The following is a 16263-nucleotide window of genomic DNA, read 5'->3' on the forward strand; positions in this document are numbered from 1 at the left end:
CTAATTTTTTTGTATTTTTAGTAGAGACGAGGTTTCACCATGTTAGCCAGGATGGTCTCGATCTCCTGACCTCGTGATCCACCCACCTCGGCCTCCCAAAGTGCTGGGATTACAGGCGTGAGCCACCGTGCCCAGCCAATAAATGAGAATTTTTAAAACAACAAGTAAACCTTTGAGAACTCCTGCGCCTGCTCATGGTACTCCAGCTTTACTTGGAGTACATGTGAGATTAAACGTCTCATGTGTACTGCCTGTCAATTGAAGCCAGCTATATTAGACAGGAACGTGGAACATCACTACATATTTGTATAGTGTTTACTTTGTGGTATGAATAAATGCATCTGTGAGATGCTCCAAAAAAAGAGGAGAAACAGCAAGTAATCAGGACAGCCCAAGGAAGCAGATATGAGGGGCAGAACTAGGGGGTGCTATCCAAAAGGCCTCCTCCTACAGCCTCCTCATTCTCAGATACAGATGTGACACCCTGAATCCTGCCACCCCTAGGCTTCCTCTGGGTTCAAACTTATCACCCTGGTTTGTCTATGTCTTTGTCAATAAGCATGAATTATTATTCTGGGTAAGGTGTCCACTCATTTATTCTTTTTTTTTTTTTTTTTTTTTTTTAGACGGAGTCTGGCTCTGTCACCCAGGCTGGAGTGCGGTGGCCGGATCTCAGCTCACTGCAAGCTCCGCCTCCCGAGTTTACACCATTCTCCTGCCTCCGCCTCCCAAGTAGCTGGGACTACAGGCGCCCGCCTCGTCGCCTGGCTAGTTTTTTTTTGTATTCTTTAGTAGAGACGGGGTTTCACCGTATTAGCCAGGGTGGTCTCGATCTCCTGACCTTGTGATCCGCCCGTCTCGGCCTCCCAAAGTGCTGGGATTACAGGCTTGAGCCACCGCGCCCGGCCACTCATTTATTCAACAAAACATTTGAGTATTACTGTGTGCTGGATATTGTTTCAGGTAACAGGAGTATAGCAGCAAAGGAAACATAAATCTTGACCTCTTGAAGCATGTGTGCTAAATGACACATTTAGTATGTGATTTAAAAAAATGGGAGTGGTGGCTCATGGCTGTAATCCCAGCACTTTGGGAGACCAAGGCAGGTGGATCACAAGGTCAGGAGTTCGAGACCAGCCAGGCCAACGTGGTGAAACCCCGTCTCCACTAAAAATGCAAAAATTATCTGGGCGTGGTGATGTGTCCCTGTAGTCCCAGTTACTCAGGAGGTTGAGGCAGGAGAATGGCGTGAACCCGGGAGGCAGAGGTTGCAGTGAGCCAAGATCGCGCCATTGCACTCCAGCCTGGGCGACAGAGCAAGACTCTGTCTCAAAACAAACAAACAAACAAACAACAACAACAAAAAGCCATTATTAGGAAATAGTTAAATAAAGATGTCAGGGATTGGACCATGCACACATCTGGGGGAACACGATTCCTGCAAAGGGAACAGCAAATTCAATGGCTCTTGTACGGGCAGAGGGTTGGAGGAACTGCAATAGGGCCAGTGGGGCTGAAGCAGAGAGAGAGAGGAAAAAAAGGAGTTAAGAGACGAGAGAGTTAACAAGGGGCCCAAGTCATAAAGGCCATTTGAAGAACAGTGGCTTTCGCTATAAGTGACAAGGAAAGTCACTGAAGTTTCTAGCAGAGACAGATGTCATTTGACCTATGTTTTGACAGGATCACTCTACTTGCCACACAGAGCCTGGCATTCAGAAGGTGCTCAAGAAATGACCAGTTGAAACTGCATAAAAATTAACCAAGCCAGGTGCGGTGGCTCACGCCTATAATCCCAGCATTTTGGGAGGCTGAGACGGGCAGATCACCTGAGGTCGGGAGTTCGAGACCAGCCTGTCCAACATGGTGAAACCCCGTCTCCACCAAAAATACAAAATTAACTGGGCGTGGTGGCACATGCCTGTAATCCCAGCTACTCAGGAGGCTGAGGCAGGAGAATCACTTGAACCCGGGAGGCAGATGTTGGGGCAAGCCGAGATCGTGGCATTGCACTCTAGCCTGAGCAACAAGAGTGAAACTCCGTCTCAAAAAAAAAGAATTAACCAGAGTCGGGTGCAATGGCTCACTCTTGTAATCCCAGCATTTCCAGAGGCTGAGGTGGGCGGATCGACTGAGCCCAGGAGTTAGAAACCAGCCTGGGTATGTGCTGAAACGGTCTCCACTAAAAATACAAAAACTAGCCGGGTGTGGTGGCGGGTGCCTGCAGTCCCAGCTACTTGAGGGGTAAGGTGGGAGGATCACTTGAGCCCTGGAGGTGGAGGCTGTAGTGTGCTGAGAGCTTGCTACTGCACTTCTGGAGACCCTGTTTCAAAAAAAAAAATTAACGAGAAACCAGCGCAGTGCAGTGGCTCACACCTGAAATTACAACACTTTGGGAGGCTAGGCGGGAAGATCACTTTAGACCTGGAGTTCGAGACAAGTCTGGGCAACAGAATGAGACCCTGTCCCCAAAGAAAAATTTAAAAATTAGCCAGGTGTGATGGCACCTGCTAGTCCCCATGAGTTGGGAAGTTGAGGTGGGAGGATCGCATGAGCCCAGGAAGCCGAGGCTGCAGTTCAGCGGTGATTGTTCCACTACACTCAAGCCTGGGTGACAGAGGGAGATCCTGTCTCTAAAAAGATTAAAAAAAAAGTTAAAGAAAAACCAACAAAAAATTAACCTGAAACCCCAGCATCTCTTGCAGTTCTGAGATGAGACAATCTGAGGGTAAAAGGTGGTGGTGAAGCCTCCAAATAGAATAGGGACAGAACTTCTCAGCTGAAAGGGGGCCTATTCCTCAGTCCAAGAGAGAGCCAGACAAAGAGATGCACTCCTCCACACACACTTTATAGACCAAGAAACTGGAGCACAGAAACGTGAATTGATTTGTCCAAGGTCAGCAAAGGGTCAGCACCAGAGCAAAAGCAAAGGGTTAATAAAGAAACCTCCCCTCCCCGCTCCGCAGCAGCGTCGGAGACTTTCTGAGGTGAGATGCATGCTCCTGCAATGCATCAGTGACTCACATCGATTCCAGGGACAGCGGCGCCAGCCCGGGCCCCCCGTTGGCGTGGGCCTGTTGGGAGGCGGCGCAGCGGGAGCGACTCGCGAATACAGGCCGCAAATGACAGGCGGGCGGCGCGGGAGACCCATCTGGAATCCCCGGCGGACTCGCACCGCCTCCGGTTGACAACGATGCTAATATGAGACGCCACTGCTAGCAGCTGCAGGCTGAGCTGCTCCGGCGAGTCAGACGCCCTTTAAGCCTCGGTTTCCCCATTTGTGAAAGGAGCCAGCGCCGCCCAACAACCCCACTCCCACCGCCACCGCGGGGCGCTAGGCCATCGAAGACTTAGTGAAGAAGGCCGAGGGAGCAGGCAGAAGGCGCACAGGGGCGCCACGCCCTCCTCGCCCCGCACCCCTCTTCCAGGCAGGTGACTGTGAAAGGAAAGGGACCCTGACTCTACCGTAAACAGGCGGCGCCGCCGCGTGGGGGTAACCGAGCACGCGCCTCCGCCCGGTGGGGCGGGGACGGATTTAGGGTCCGGGTCAGGCCGGGGTCGCCACCTCCGGGTCCAGCGGTCCAGATGTCCAGCTGGCTCGTCTGTCAGCTCTCTCGCGCTCCCGGCCTCACGCGCTTCCAGCACCACCTGCTCTCCGCACCGCGGCGGATGATGGCGGAGGAGGAGGATTTTGAAAGCCGGCAGTTTCTTTGCTTCGATTTGATTTGTTCGAGGCCCAGGCCGGCTTGCCCTCGCCCCGCACGCGCGGCCTCTCGGGTAGGGCAGTCCCGTTACCCAGCTGGGGGCGCGACGGGGCGCGCGCCGTGAACTACCCGTCCCATGGCGCACCGCGCGCAAGGCGTCCCCCGCCGCCCTCCTCTTCCCCCTCCCCTGGCGGCTTCTGGCTCTTTCTCGCAGAGACCGCAGGGCGGTGTTCAGCCGGGAGCACCCAGAGACTACAATTCCCGGAATGCGTTGCACCCAGGTCCCTCAGCTCTTCCGGAAAGGTTTTGTTCGCGTAACTTTGTTGACACATGTACTGCTGGCTGCTGGGTCTCTTCCGCAAGACACAGGTATCCATTTGCCGAAAGAAAGTGTTCTTTTCCGTCCCATGAAACTGAAAGGGCATTCGAAGGCTTCCACATAAATATGCACAAATTACCTGATAATTAAAAAGGGGAAATAGTAACTATCGTAGAGAAACTGCAGACACCGCTTGAACGGCCACGTTAACATCAACAGCAGGACAAGCTGACATTCATCGCACGCTTTCTGTGTGATGCACTGAGAAAAACACGGCGTCACCGTCCGGTCTACAACCTTAGTCTAATCACGAGAAACCCAAGCTGAGGGACACGGTACAGAATAACTGATCTGTACCCTTCCCGAAATGTTTGTATAATGTTAGACAAAGAAAAACTGAGAAACTGTTGCCGATTACAGGAAACGAAAAAGACAACTGAATGCAATACATCGTCCTGGATCGGATCCTGGGTGGGGATTGCTATAAAGGACAATACTGAAACAGCAAAATTTGATTGTATATTAGATAATAGTATTGTATCAATGTTGAATTTATTAATTTTGATTATGGTACGGGGTTATGTAAGAGACTGCCCTTGTTCTTGGGGAAAAATGCTGAAATAATTAGGGACATAAAGGACATGATGTCAGCAACCTTTATGGTTAAGAAATACACATATACATAGAGAAAGCAGAGACACAAATGTGGCAAAATGTTAGTTAATCTAGTTGAAGGATATGGGAGTTCTTTGAACCTTTTTGCAACTTTTCTGCAGGTTTGAATTTAAGCATAAAAACACAAACAGCGTTTTTTTTTTTTTTTTTTTTTTTTGAGACGGAGTTTCACTCTTGTTGCCCATCTCGGCCTCCCAAAGTATTGGGATTATAGGCGAGAGAGTTGGAGACCAGCCTGGGCAACATGGTCAAACCCTGTCTCGACAAAAAATACAGAAATGAGTTGGACATGATGGTGCATGCCTGTAGTCTCAGCTAAGGGACTGAGGCAGGAGGATCTCGAGCCTGGGAGCTTGAGGCTGCAGTGAGCCATGATCGCACCACTGCATTTCAGCCCTGGCGACAGAGCAAGACCTTGTCTCAAAAACTTAAAAAAAAAAAAAAAAAGTTAAACAGATCATGCAGGCTGGACGCGGTGGCTCATGCCTGTAATCTCAGCACTTTGGGAGGCAGAGGCGGGCGGATAACCTGAGGTCAGGAGTTTGAGACCATCCTGACCAACATGGAGAAACCCGCCTCTACTAAAAATTCAAAATTAGCCGGGCATGGTGACGCATGCCTGGAATCCCAGCTACTCAGGAGGCTGAGGCAGGAGAATTGCTTGAACCTAGGAGGCAGAGGTTGCAGTGAGCCAAGATCGTGCCATTGCACTCCAGCCTGGGCAACAGAGCAAGACTCCGTCTCAAAATACATAAATGAATAAACAGATCATGCCATATCCTTTTACACACAGCTCATTTAATCTTCACCACCAAAAGGGAAGTGGGCATCATTACCACCCTTCCCAGCTCAGAGATGAGAAAACTGAAGCTCTAGACAGAGGGTAACTCTCCCAGTTCTCAAAGTTCCTGAGATGTGGATCCTCTTTCCACCTTCCCTCTCCTACAAGGCCCATGTCAAATGCTACTTCATGAGTCTTTCCCTCCGGCAGGTGCCCACAGCAAGATGCAAAGCACCACAGCAATTGGCCTGGGGCTCTGGGGCTCTTGGACAGAGTTAACACTGTTCTTGGCCTGGGAGGGTCTGGGGAGGAGGCGCTGTATCCATCTGGGCAGCATCTTCTCTGGGCCAGGCCTGTCATAGGTGCTTGAGGTTTCCCCATTTGAACCAGATACTAGTCAGATTACCGGATGTTTGCTTAAAATGAGTCACAGGCCTCATGCTATTCCTGTGCTGCTTCCAGCTAGGACTGATCAAATCAGTCTGGATTTTCCTTGGGGTGATCTGCAGGCTCCCTTTTCCAAATTTACTTCTTGAGACTTTCCTTAGTCTGCACACAGAGACCTCCCAAAGGGAAGAGGAAGGTGGGCAGGGGAACATCTTAGCTGATGGGTCTTGGGATTTTTGGAACTGGAAGGGAATTCTTAGACACCGGAAATTCAGTGGCCTTCAAGGCCTAGGAGGTAACAGGAAGTCATGGGGCTTGGCGCGGCTTGGTGGGGCTTGGGGGGATTCATGGGGAGTTGGAGAGTGGATGTTCTGCCTGAAGGTGTTCACATTCGAAGCTAAAAATCACAAACTCAGCCTGACAGCACCCCCTAGCAATCTGGATTATGTCACTCCTGTATCCTGATTTTTTTTTTTTTTTTTTTTTTTTTTTTTTTGAGATGGAGTCTCGCTCTGTTGCTCAGGCTGGAGTGCAGTGGTGCGATCTCAGCTCACTGCAACCTCCGCCTCCCAGGTTCACGCGATTCTCCTGCCTCAGCCTCCAGAGTAGCTGGGACTACAGGTACACGCCACCACGCCCAGCTAATTTTTGTACTTTTAGTAGAGACGGGGTTTCACCATATTGGCCAGAATGGTCTCAAACTCCTGACCTGGTGATCCGCCTACTCGGCCTTCCAAAGTGCTGGGATTACAGGCGTGAGCCACCGTGCCCGGCCTCCTGATTCTATCTTAAACCTCTTTACAAATGGGGAGACTGGGGTTTGAAAAGGAACAGGGGGTTTGCCCAAGGGTACCCAGCAAGTCAGGAGAATCAAGAATCATCACTGTTTCTGGCTGGGCACGGTGGCTCATACCTGTAATCCCAGCACTTTGGGAGGCCAAGGTGGGTGGATCATCTGAGGTCAGGAGTTCGAGACCAGCCTGGCCAACATGGTGAAACCCCGTCTCTACTAAAAATACAAAAAATTAGCTGGGCATGGTGGCGGACACCTGTAATCCCAGCTACTCGGGAGGCTGGGGCAGGAGAATCTCTTCAACTTGAGAGGCGGAGGTTGCAGTGAGCCAAGATCACGCCATTGCACTCCAGCCTAGGCAACAAGAGCAAAGTTCTGCCTCAAAAAAAAAAAAAAAAAAAAAATCACTGTTTCCAAGCAACACACTACTTATCTTCTCTCTTTCTCCTTCCAGCCCTTTCTCCAGCTTTCTCTTTCTTTTTTTTTTTTTTTTTTTGAGACGGAGTCTCGCTCTGTCACCCAGGCTGGAGTGCGGTGGCGCGATCTCCACTCACTGCAAGCTCCGCCTCCCGGGTTCCCGCCATTCTCCTGCCTCAGCCTCCCGTGTAGCTGGGACTACAGGCACCCGCCACCACGCCCGGCTAATTTTTGTATTTTTAGTAGAGACAGGGTTTCACCGTGTTAGTCAGGATGGTCTGGATCTCCTGACCTCGTGATCCGCCCATCTCGGCCTCCCAAAGTGCCGGGATTACAGGCGTGAGCCACCGCGCCCGGCCCCAGCTTTCTCTTTCAAGTTATCACCTGAGAGCTAGTCTGCCTGGCCCAAGAAGTGTAACCATAGCCTTTGACAAATGGATGGTGTCATCCAAAGCTATCTTGTTCCTTATTTCAACAAATGAAGAATTCAGACCCAAGTTACAGTTTGACTTACACATGAGACAAGGCTGGGCACGGTGACTCACAACCAGCTGTAATGCAAGCACTTTGGGAGGCCAAGGCAGGAAGAGTGCTAGAGCCCAGGATATGAGACCAGCCTGGGCAACATAGTGAGACCCTGTCTCTGTTAAAAACAATTAGCCAGGCATGGTGGTACATACTTGGAGTCCCAGCTACTAGGGAGGCTGATGCAGGAGGATCCTTGAGCCCAGAAGGTGGAGGTTGGTTGCAATGAGCCATGGTCAGGCCACTGCACTCCAGCCTGAATGACAGAAAAAGACCCTGTCTCAAAGAAAAAAGGAGAGAGAGAGAGAGGAAGAGAATAGAAGCCAGGTCTCTAGGGTCCTTTTCTATTATTATTATTTTTTATTTATTATTATTATTATGTTTTTTGAGACGGAGTCTTGCTCTGTCGCCCAGGCTGGAGTGCAATGGCATGATCTGGGCTCACTGCATCCTCTGCCTCCCGGGTTCAAACAATTCTCCGGCCTGAGCTTCCCGAGTAGCTGGGATTACAGGTGCCTACCACCATGCCCAGCTAATTTTTGTTTTTTTTAGTAGAGATGGGGTTTCACCATGTTGGCCAGGCCAGTCTCAAACTCCTGACCTCAGGTGGTCCACCCACCTCGGCCTCCCAAAGTGCTGGGATTACAGGTGTGAGCCACCATTTCTGCCCTTCTGTGGTTGTTTTCAACATATACACTTCACTCGTGAGTGCGAGGTGAGTTTAAGGGGGAATCAGGAGAAGCAGAGAGTGTTCCAGGCCTTTCTCTGTTAACAGTGCAGGCTTCTTTTGTTGTTTTTTTTTTTTTTTTTTTTTTTTTGAGAAGGAGTCTCGCTCTGTCACCCAGGCTGGAGTGCAGTGGCCAGATCTCAGCTCACTGCAAACTCCGCCTCCCGGGTTCACGCCATTCTCCTGCCTCAGCCTCCTGAGTAGCTGGGACTACAGGTGCCCGCCACCTCGCCCGGCTAGTTTTTTGTATTTTTTTAGTAGAGACGGGGTTTCACCGTGTTAGCCAGGATGGTCTCGATCTCCTGACCTCGTGATCCACCCGCCTCGGCCTCCCAAAGTGCTGGGGTTACAGGCTTGAGCCACCGCGCCCGGCCCTTTTGTTGTTTTTGTAAAGAATGTTTCCAAGACAAAAGCAGGCTGCCTCTGATTAGTCTGGTTTACTTAACTGAGTGTTTTAAATTCCATTCTGGTGCCTGAAAACAAACTTAATTGCCAATTGTAAATGGAATAAATAATAATATTTAAGTTGGATTCCTGAAAACAGACCAAGGCTGCTGACTTGCTGTTTAGTCAGATCAAAAACAAATGGCTAAAGTATGCCAGACATGTGAGGAATGTGGAGAGAAATTCCCAACACCCAATGGGGTGCTCGCCTGTGGCCCCTGGAGAGAGATGGGTCAGCCCACCTGCAGGGCAAGGCAGCCTCCCCGAGGGTCCCCTCCACTGGCGGGAGCGGGTTGGCTGCATCATCTATGAGGGACACTTGAACTACATCTTTCTCAGGGCTCAAGCCAGGGACTTCCCACTAGAGCAAAGTATTTTTTTAACTTTGATAAATATCATTAAAATAATTCATTTGTTCTACAAATAGTTATCAAACATCTATGTTCCAACAGGCACTGTTCCAGCTCCTGAAAATCCAGTGATGAAAGAGATTGAAAAGGATTGAAAAGGATGGTGTCTATGGAGGAGCTTACATTCTGCTCTAATATTTATGGAGGGTTTCCCAGTACCAAATGGTTTCTGGCAGATTATCTTCTCTTTTAATAATTCCTTCATTGGCTGGGTGCAGTGGCTCAAGCCTGTAATCCTAGCACTTTGGGAGGCCGAGGTGGGCGGATCACGAGGTCAGGAGTTCAAGACCAGCCTGACCAATATGGTCTCTACTAAAAATACAAAAAAATTAGCTGGGCATGGTGGCACGTGCCTGTGGCCCGTGCCTACTTGGGAGGCCTACGCAGGAGAATCGCTTGAACCCAGGAGGTGGAGATTGCAGTGAGCCAAGATCATGCCACAGCACTCCAGCCAGATTGACAGAATGAGACTCCAATCTTAAAAAAATAATAATTCCTTTTTTTTTTTTTTTTTTTTGATGGAGTCTCACTCTGTCGCCCAGTCTGGGATGCAGTGGCGCAATCTTGGCTCACTGAGAGGAGGTTCTCTTGAACCTCTGCCTTCTGGGTTCAAGAGATTCTCCTGCTTCAGCCTCCTGAGTAGCTGGGATTACAGGCATGTGCCACGATGTCTGGCTACTTTTTGTATTTTTATTTTATTTTACTTTTAATTTATTTTTAAATTTTCATTTGTTTATTTTTCTTTTTTTCAGACAGAGTGTCGCTCTTGTTGCCCAGGCTGGAGTGCAGTGGCATGATCTTGTCTCATTGCAACCTCCACCCTCCAGGTTCAAGTGATTCTCCTGCCTCAACCTCCTGAGTAGCTGGGATTACAGGCACGTGCCACCATGCCTGGCTAATTTTGTATTTTTAGTAGAGATGGGGTTTCTCCATGTTGGTCAGGCTGGTCTCAAACTCCTGACCTCATGACCCACCTGCCTTCGCCTCCCAAAGTGCTGGGATTACAGGCACGAGCCACCACGCCCGGCCACACCTGGCTAATTTGTTGTTGTTGTTGTTGTTGTTTTGAGACCAAGTCTTGCTCTGTTGCCCAGGCTGGAGTGCAATAGCGTGATCTCCGCTCACTGCAATCTCTGCTTCCCAGGTTCAAGCTATTGTCCTGCCTCAGCCTCCTGAGTAGCTGGGATTACAGGTGTGCGCCACCACACCTGGCTAATTTTTGTATTTTTAGTAGAGATGGGGTTTCAACATGTTAGTCAGGCTGGTCTCAAACTCCTGACCTCAGGTGATCCGCCCACCTTGGCCTCCCAAAGTTCTGGGATTATAGGCGTGAGCTACCATGCCCAGCCTTGGCCTCCTAAAGTGCTGGGATTACGGGCATGAGCCACCGCGCCTGCCAATTTTTTGTATTTTTTGCAGAGTTAAGGTTTTGTCATGTTGCCCAGGCTGGTCTCAAACTCCTGGGCTCAAGTGATCTGCCCACTTCGGCCCCCCAGTGTTGGGATTTTGGGTAAGCCACCATGCCCCATCGAGTACAGTACTCATATTACCCCGGTCTTAGTCACCTCAGGCTGCTATGACAAATACCATAGACTGGATGGCTTAAGCAGTAGCCATCTCACTGATCTGGGGGCTGGAAGTCCAAGATCAGGGTCCCAGCATGGTGAGGTTGTTGGTGAGGGCCACCTTTCTGGTTTATAGATGGCTGCTTTCTTGCTGTATCCTCACCTGGCAGAGAGAGAGATCATCTCCCCAGTGTCTCTTATAAGAGCACTAATTCCATTCATCAGGGCTCCATTTTCATGACCTAATTATCTCCCAAAGTCCCCACCTCCTAATATCATCAAATTAGGGATTAGAGATTCAACATACGATTTTTTTTTTTTTTTTTTTTTTTGAGATGGAGTCTCGCTGTGCCACCCAGGCTGGAGTGCAGTGGCGCAATCTCAGCTCATTGCAACCTTTACTTCCCAGGTTCAAGCAATTCTCCTGCCTCAGCCTCCCAAGTAGCTGGGACTACAAGCATGTGCCACCATGCCTGGCTAATTTTTGTATTTTCAGTAGAGACGGGGTTTCACCACATTGGCCAGGCTGTTCTCAAACTCCTGACCTCAGGTGATCCACCCACCTTGATCTCCCAAAGTTCTGGGATTACAGGCATGAGCCATCACACCCGGCCCAACATATGAATTTTGATGAAACACAGACATTCAGTCCATAGCACCCCCAATTTACAATGAGGAAAAGGAAACCTAAGCCTCAAGTTTTTTGTACGTTTTCAGATCCCTTCGCTAACCCCAAATTAAGATTCCTGCCTGAAGGGCTACAACCTGGGACCATGCTGGAGCTGTGGAGACCTGGGGCCTGGGAGTGAATGTTTGCTGAGTGAATGAATAAGCCCCGCACGTGGTTGCAACCAAGGTTGCCTTGCACTCAGGCTCTCCTCAGAGATAAGCCTGATGCAGAATGTGCTCATCGAAAAAGGGATAAACAAATGATGTACGTACCTATCAGTTCCTCAGTTAGGAGCATGAGCCTCTGACTCCCTTTCTCCAGTGAGGCAATCACATGACAGCCCCTAGATGTCCATGTTGTGCTGTGGTCATGCCTTATAAGCGCACAAGCCCGGGACTGAATCCCACCTCTGCCTCTTTCTTAGCTTTGTGACCTTGATCAAGTCACAGAACTGTTTTGTTTCTGTTCCTATCTGAAAAAGGGTAAAAAACAATCCCTATCTTACAGGTGGTTTTTTTTTTTTTTTTTTTTTTTTTTTTTTTAATGGAGTCTCACTCTGTTGCCCAGGCTGGAGTGCAGTGGCATGGTCTCAGCTCAATGAAACCTCCGCTTCCTGGGTTCAAGTGATCCTCCTGCCTCAGCCTCCTGAGTAGCTTGGAATACAGGTGCCCACCACCACACCTGGCTAATTTTTGTGTTTTTTTTGTAGAGACAGGGTTTCACTATGTTAGCCAGGCTGGTCTCGAACTCCTGACCTTAGGTGATCCACCTACCTCGGCCTCCCAAAGTGCTAGGATTTCAGATGTGAGCCACTGTGCCCAGCTACAGGGTTTTTGAGAGGGTAAAAGAATCAACAGAGGCAACGTGTTTGGCTCATAGTAAAGAAGCAGTGGCTGTTACTGCTATTTCAGCTTTAACGTGGGGACACAGAGCACACTGTGACAACATGGGACTGACAACATGGGGCTTCCCGGAAAACCTACTGATGCCAGCCTCCTGGCCCTTCTCTTTTCTTTTCTTTCTTTCCTTCTTTCTTCCTTCTTTCTTTCTTTCTTTTTTTTTTTTTTTTTGGGACAGAGTCTCACTCTGTTGCCCAGGCTAGAGTGCAGTGGTGCGATCTCAGCTCACTGCAAGCTCCACCTCCCGGGTTCACGCCATTCTCCTGCCTCAGCCTCCTGTGTAGCTGGGACTACAGGCACTCGCCACCATGCCCGGCTAATTTTTTGTATTTTTAGTAGCGACAAGACTTCACTGTGTTAGCCACAATGGTCTTATCTCCTGACCTGGTGATCCACCCGCCTCGGCCTCCCAAAGTGCTGGGATTACAGGCGTGAGCCACTGCGCCCAGCCTCCTTTCAGCCCTTTTCTCCAAGCATCCTCACCTCTGGTTGGGGTCTTTTAGGCAGCCCAAACAATTGAACAAGTTGGTACCAACTTGAAGAGATAGGAGGCTGGTGTCCCGCTGAATGCCCGTTGAATGATGGACAGTCCTCTTCAAGGTTATGTGTTCGTTATTTCACCAGCAACCTGGGGTGGTGGAATCACCAGACCATTTGCCACCTAGTCCACTTGAGGCAAAATGCAGCAATCCAACTGGCCTCAGCATCCTCATCGATGACATGAGAATGATAACCATGGTGGTAAATGTGATAAGTTGTCAAGGGTGTTTCATTGTAAATTGCCTAGGGCATGTGTGTGTGTATATATATATATAATTTTATTTATTTATTTTTGAGACAGAGTTTTGTTCTTGTCGCCCAGGCTAGAGTACAATGGTGCAATCTCGGCTCACTGCAACCTCCACTTCACGGGTTCAAGCGATTCTCCTGCCTCAATCTCCCGAGTAGCTGGAATTACAGGTGCCCGCCACCACACCCAGCTAATTTTTGTATTTTTAGTAGAGATGGGGTTTCACCACTTTGGCTAGCCTGGTCTCAAACTCCTGACGTCAGGTGATTCGCCCACCTCAGCCTCCCAAAGTGCTGGGATTACAGGCGTGAGCCACCATGCCCAGCCTGACATTTATGTTTATTCGGCCTTCACTACATGGTTTACAGACATTATTCATTATAATCCCCCACCCCCCGCCATTTTTTTTTTTTTTTATTTTTATTTTTTTTATTTTTTTTTTTTTATTTTTATTTATTTTTTTTTTTGAGACGGAGTCTTGCTCTGCCGCCCAGGCTGGAGTGCAGTGGCCGGATCTCAGCTCACTGCAAGCTCCGCCTCCCGGGTTCACGCCATTCTCCTGTCTCAGCCTCCCGAGTAGCTGGGACTACAGGCGCCCGCCTCATCGCCCGGCTAGTTTTTTGCATTTTTTTTAGTAGAGACGGGGTTTCACCGTATTAGCCAGGATGGTCTCGATCTCCTGACCTCATGATCCGCCCGTCTCGGCCTCCCAAAGTGCTGGGATTACAGGCTTGAGCCACCGCGCCCGGCCTTTTTTTTTTTTAGATGGAGTCTTTGTTGCCCAGGCTGGAGCGCAGTGGTACAATCTCAGCTCACTGCAACCTCCTCTTCCAGGGTTCAAGGGATTCTCCTGCCTCAGCTTCCTGAGTAGCTGAGACTACAGGCACACTGAATCACCATGCCTGGCTAATTTTTGTATTTTTAGTAGAGACAGGGTTTCACCATGTTGGCCAGGCTGGTCTCGAACTCCTGACTCAAGCAAGCCTCGCACCTTGGCCTCTCAAAGTGCTGGGATTACAGGTGTGAGCCACCACGCCCGTATTTCATTAAAATCCTTAAGTCAAACTTTATGTGGATGCAGTTTCCTGATCCTTATCTTACAAATGAAGAAATTGATACTGCTAAATTGCCAGGGTCACACAGCCAGTGAGTGGCAGGGCTGGGGACCTTGGTCCTCCTAATATCACCTTAGTGACATAAGCACCACACCATCCAGCCTCCCTAAATTGCCAGGCACAACCTCTCACTGCCTCTAGCCCATGATCTTGCATCTATCCCAGGTGTCTTAAGGGTTGATTTCCCACTAAGCAGAAATGTCTGATGGCCACTGAATTCTGTTTTCAGATCTGGACAAAAGCATCTACCTTCTTCATGCCAGAGGCTTTCTTTTTTCTTTTTTTCTTTTTTTTTTTTTTTGGCAAGATCTTGCTCTATCGCCCAGGCTAGAGTGCAGTAGCACAATCATGGCTCACTGCAGCCTCAGTCTCCTGGGCTCAAGCAAGCCTCCCACCTCAGCCTCCTAAGTAGCTGGAAACACACACCTGTGTCACTACACCTCACCAATTTTTTGATTTTTTGTAGAGATAGGATCTCACAGGCTGGGTGTGGTGGCTCGTGCCTATAATCCCAGCACTTTGGGAGGCTAAGGTGGGTGGATCATTTGAGGCCAGGAGTTCGAGACCAGCCTGGCTGACATTGCAAAACTCCATCTCTATTTTAAAAAATACAAAAAAATTAGCTGGGCAGGGTGGCACATTCCTGTAATCCCAGCTACTCAGGAGGCTGTGGCATGAGAATCACTTGAACCTGGGAGGCAGAGGTTGCAGGGATCCAGGATTGTGCCACTGCACTCCAGCCTGGGTGACAAAGTGAGAACTTGCTCAAAAAAAAAAAGAAAAAAAAAAGAGAGAGAGATGGAATCTCACTGTGTTGCCCAGGCTGGTCTAGAACTCCTGAACTCAAGGAATCCTCCCACCTCAGCCTCCTGAAGTGCTGGGATTACAGCTGTCAGCGACCATGCACAGCTGAGTTGTCTTTTTGTTTGTTGATCTCAGAGTAGTGAGGAGGGAGAAGGCACCCAGAGAAGGAAGAGTCTGAGAGCTTCTGCAGGTTCAGGTGCATTTTGTTCCCCTTTAAAGTCTCCCTTGAAGCAGAGACAGAGGAAAGCGTAGGAGGCCATGTAAAGCACACAGACTCTGGAGACAGAACTGCTACTTTGGGCAAGTCGCTTCATTCTGAGCTTTGGTTTCTCATCTGTAAAATGGGCATGATGAAACCAATCTTCCAGAATTACTGTGAGAATTAAATAGGTAAATGCAGACTGTGTGCAGTGGCTCACACCTATAATCCCAGCACTTTGGGAGGCCGAGGCAGGAGGAGGATCACTCGAGTCCAGGAGTTGGAGACCAGCCTGGACAACATGAGACCCCATCTCTACAAAAAATTTTAAAAATTAGCCAGGTGTAGGGATGTATACCTGTGGTCTCAGTTACTTGGGGGACTGAGGCCAGAGGATCATTTAAGCCCAGGAGCTGGAGAGCTGGAGGCTGCAGTGAGCCATAATCATGCTATTATCTTCCAGCCTGCGCAAGACAGTCAGATCCTGTCTCAAAAAAAAAAAAAAAAAAAAAAAAAAAAAAAAAAAAGGTAAACACAGCTCTGGGTTCTTGTCTCTCCTAGAATACTTACCACAGTGCATTTAAATATTTAAAATTTGGTTCACTGTTATATCCCCAGTTCCTAAGATTGTGTCTGGCACAAATGCTTGTGGAAGAGATAACATTTGTAAAGATGAAGTCTGCCAAGCTCACAGCTGATCTGAAATAAATTAAAAATATATACACATGTGTGTATGTGTGCATGTGTGTAAAATGAAGAGGATTAAGAAGGAAATCTGAGAGAACTCTTGAGAGAGTCCTCCAGGAATTAATGGGGCAGGTAGTGATAAATGAACACTCTTTGGATCATGAGCTATGGATTCAAATGTAGGCTCTTCACCAGTCCTGAGGCAGTATCATGGATATGCATAGCTGGTCTGTCTGGTTAATCTCCCCTTTCCTAGTAGGTCTTCTAAGCTGCCTCAAATCCTTTCTAGAAATATCCCTGGCAAAGATTCTCTCCTTAACTAAACTCTAGGCTCCCCTGAACTTTTCAACTAGGC

The 16263-nt window shown here is 48.9% G+C and overlaps 1 protein-coding gene across 1 annotated transcript in view; it reads right to left on the reverse strand.

Moving 5' to 3' along the window:
- Window positions 1–3971, reverse strand: part of LOC115892712 (ran GTPase-activating protein 1-like) — a 45652-nt gene extending 41681 nt beyond the window's left edge. The window contains 1 exon segment of the mRNA XM_030914355.1: window positions 3022–3971. Within this exon segment, the coding sequence (XP_030770215.1) occupies window positions 3022–3148 (127 nt within the window). The 5' untranslated portion in view covers window positions 3149–3971.
- Window positions 3972–16263: the final 12292 nt, after the last annotated feature.

The sequence above is a fragment of the Rhinopithecus roxellana genome, chromosome 13 (genome assembly GCF_007565055.1).
Source record: "Rhinopithecus roxellana isolate Shanxi Qingling chromosome 13, ASM756505v1, whole genome shotgun sequence".
Taxonomy (NCBI): Eukaryota; Metazoa; Chordata; class Mammalia; order Primates; family Cercopithecidae; genus Rhinopithecus; species Rhinopithecus roxellana.